The sequence below is a fragment of the Colobus angolensis genome, unplaced genomic scaffold (genome assembly GCF_000951035.1).
Source record: "Colobus angolensis palliatus isolate OR3802 unplaced genomic scaffold, Cang.pa_1.0 Scaffold151, whole genome shotgun sequence".
NCBI lineage: Eukaryota > Metazoa > Chordata > Mammalia > Primates > Cercopithecidae > Colobus > Colobus angolensis.
Window position 1 is genome coordinate 540098 of NW_012114611.1, and position 2795 is coordinate 542892.

At 46.7% G+C, this 2795-nt stretch overlaps 1 protein-coding gene across 5 annotated transcripts in view; it reads right to left on the reverse strand.

Moving 5' to 3' along the window:
* LARP4 (La ribonucleoprotein domain family, member 4) overlaps nt 1-1366 on the reverse strand; it is an 89409-nt gene extending 88043 nt beyond the window's left edge. For all 5 annotated transcript variants that reach the window (XM_011936125.1, XM_011936128.1, XM_011936127.1 and 2 more), the window contains exon 1: nt 1147-1366. In XM_011936125.1, the coding sequence (XP_011791515.1) occupies nt 1147-1164 (18 nt within the window). In that variant the 5' untranslated portion in view covers nt 1165-1366. The remainder of the gene's footprint in view (nt 1-1146) is intronic.
* Between the last annotated feature and the right edge of the window lie 1429 nt (nt 1367-2795).

Genomic DNA, 2795 nt, shown 5'->3' on the forward strand with positions numbered 1-2795 from the left:
AAAAAAAGTCGAAAAATAAATAAATAAATAAAGATTTTCCCACAACCCGGAAAAAAAATCTGCCATAGGCTGGCCCGGCTCCTAGACCCATTATACAACCTGTAAATTCCTTCCCTCATTGAAAAGATTCTTTTTATGGGCATAGCTGACAAATGCCAAGTTGCGAAGTTGCAGCTTTGCTGGTTTGACGTTTTCACAATGTAAGAACAATATGATCTGGAATCTACTCAAAGCACTAGCCAGGCAGTCAGCTGACGCTTACTGCATACAAGAGGACAGAATGAAGGGAAATTAAATTTTGTATTTCTGTAAGGCAGGTCTCCAACTCTATCTTGAAAACTAAAACAGGCCAACAGCAGATGTTCTAGTTTAAGTAATAAAAGTATCTCATTGTTCAAATAACATTACAAAAACTGGCTTTTCCCGGAATAAGTTTCTCTCATTCTTGGAATTTTCCTTGTAAAGGGCTTTTAATCGGTTCATAGAACCAACCCTTCATAACGCAGTTGCTGCTTGAGTAACTTTTACAAAAGGTCAAAGCGGTGCCTTTCAAGGCTTCCAAACCCTACTGGCTTCTCCTCGATTCAAAGTAACTCGCTTTCACTCACAGAACGTTCCAGAGACCTAGGGACGGGGCCCGGGAAGAATTTGGTGGAGGTTACTCAAAGAACTTTTTCAATTTTCTTTTCAAAACACTTACCGCATTTCACCTTCCTCCATCCGTGGCCCCACATGTTGCTCGCCTCCCTCCCAGAGGGCCCCGCGAGGCCGCGCTCGGCCCCCGGAACCCGCCCACCTGATTACCCTCTCCTCTCAGACTCCGCCCCCTAACCCCCCAATGCCGTCTCCTTTAGGAGGTCCATATGGGACACTTTACCCTTCCTCTGAACCTCAGGCCACACCAGACCAGCCCTCCGTTCTTCTCCTTCAATTCTTCTCCACTAAGGGCATCACCTCTCATAGCTTCCTAGAGTGTTGTGAGCGCGCAGAGGGAAGCTGCAGGCCTGCTCGGCCCAGGTGCTGTGTCAGCCTATCTGCCGGTTCCGCGGCGTGTACGGCCCGGAAAGTCACATGGCGGTGGGACCGGCCGGCGCCTCTACACTCCTGCTCTCCTAAAAGCAGGACGAGACTAGCAAATCCACTCACCTCCACGAAAAGCAACATGTCGTCCTCTGCTCGGCACAATCGTTCCCGCCGCCGCAACTCCAACTGGCTCACAGGCCCGCGCCCCAATTGCTAGGATAAGGACACACACTCGCCTTGCCCCTCCACCCGGCAGTGGACCCGGCTCCTCCCCCGCCGTCAGCCGCTGCAGCCTGACCCGCCCAGTCCCACCTCCCTTGAAACAACAACTGCTTCCGGGTCTAGGGAAAAATTGTTTCCGGCAGAAAAGAGAGCCGTCGACGCGCTCAACTTTTGCACCATCTTTTCTAGCAACAGTGTGGGTTGTACTATCATCTGTCGCGGGGGGGACGATTAGCAGGAGACGCCATTCTGTGGCACGGGGATGTGTAAAAATCTTAATGACACATTTTATCACTTGTCAGATAGCTACACAGCACTGATAATTCCGCAGTTTTCATAGTTCACAATCCAGATTTGATTTTTAAAGCCGACCTTGGCGACGTGTGCTGAACAAACGTCCAACCCTGCCGAAAAGTGGTGGCTCACAGAAGAAAAGTAGACAAGAAAAAAAAAAGCTATAAAAAGCTATGATAGTAGTAAGTACGTTAATAGCAGCTACTGTATATTAAGTGCTTACATTGTGCTTGGCACTATACTGAGCATTTTGTTAATTGATCTTAAAACAATTCTATGCAATAAATACTATTATTATCATCCCCATTTTACAGTTGAAGGAGCCCTCTAGGAGGTTGGGTTTCCCTTAGACACACCTTTAAAGAACTTTGCCCTGGGCTCATTTGAATTAGTTACCCATATCTCCACTTAATATACTAGTAACAACACTTAATCTGTATAGTCTCTTCTTTGATATTCTGCCATTAATTCAAACGAAATACAATAAAAACAAAATTTTTAAATTATCTATCATATTTGTTAGATGGTCCAAATTCCTTATTATCTTTAGCAATATGTCCCTCCCTTACCACTCCCACTTCTACGTCCTAGTTCAAACACTCATCTTTTTAAATAATCATGTATTGGCTGGGAGGGGTAGCTCACACCTACAATTCCAGCACTTTGGAAGGCTGAGGCGGGCGGATCACTTGAGGTCAGGAGTTCAAGACCAGCCTGGCCAACATGGTAAAACCCCGTCTCTACTAAAAATACAAAAATTAGCCAGGTGTGGTGGTGCACACCTATAATCCCAGCTACTCGGGAGACTGAGGCAGAATTGATTGAACCCAGGAGGCAGAGATAACAGTGAACCGACACTGCGCCACTGCACTCCAGCCTGGGCGACTGAGTGAGACTTTGTCTCGAAAATAATAATCATAATGGTAATGAATAAAAATTGGCCCGGCACCGTGGCTCATGCCTGTAATCCTAGCACTTTGGGAGGCCGAGGCGGGTGGATTGCCTTAGGTCAGGAGTTTGAGACCAGCCTGGGCAACACGGTGAAACCCCATCTCTAGTAAAATACAAAAAATCAGCCAGTCATGGCAGTCTGCCTGTAGTCCCAGCTACGTGGGAGGCTGAAGCAGAATTGCTAGAACCCAGGAGGCAGAGGTTGCAGTGAGCCAAGATCATGGCACTGCACTCAAGCCTGGGTGACAGAGTGCGACTCTGTCTCTAAAAAATAATAATAATTAATTAATTAATATGAAATAATC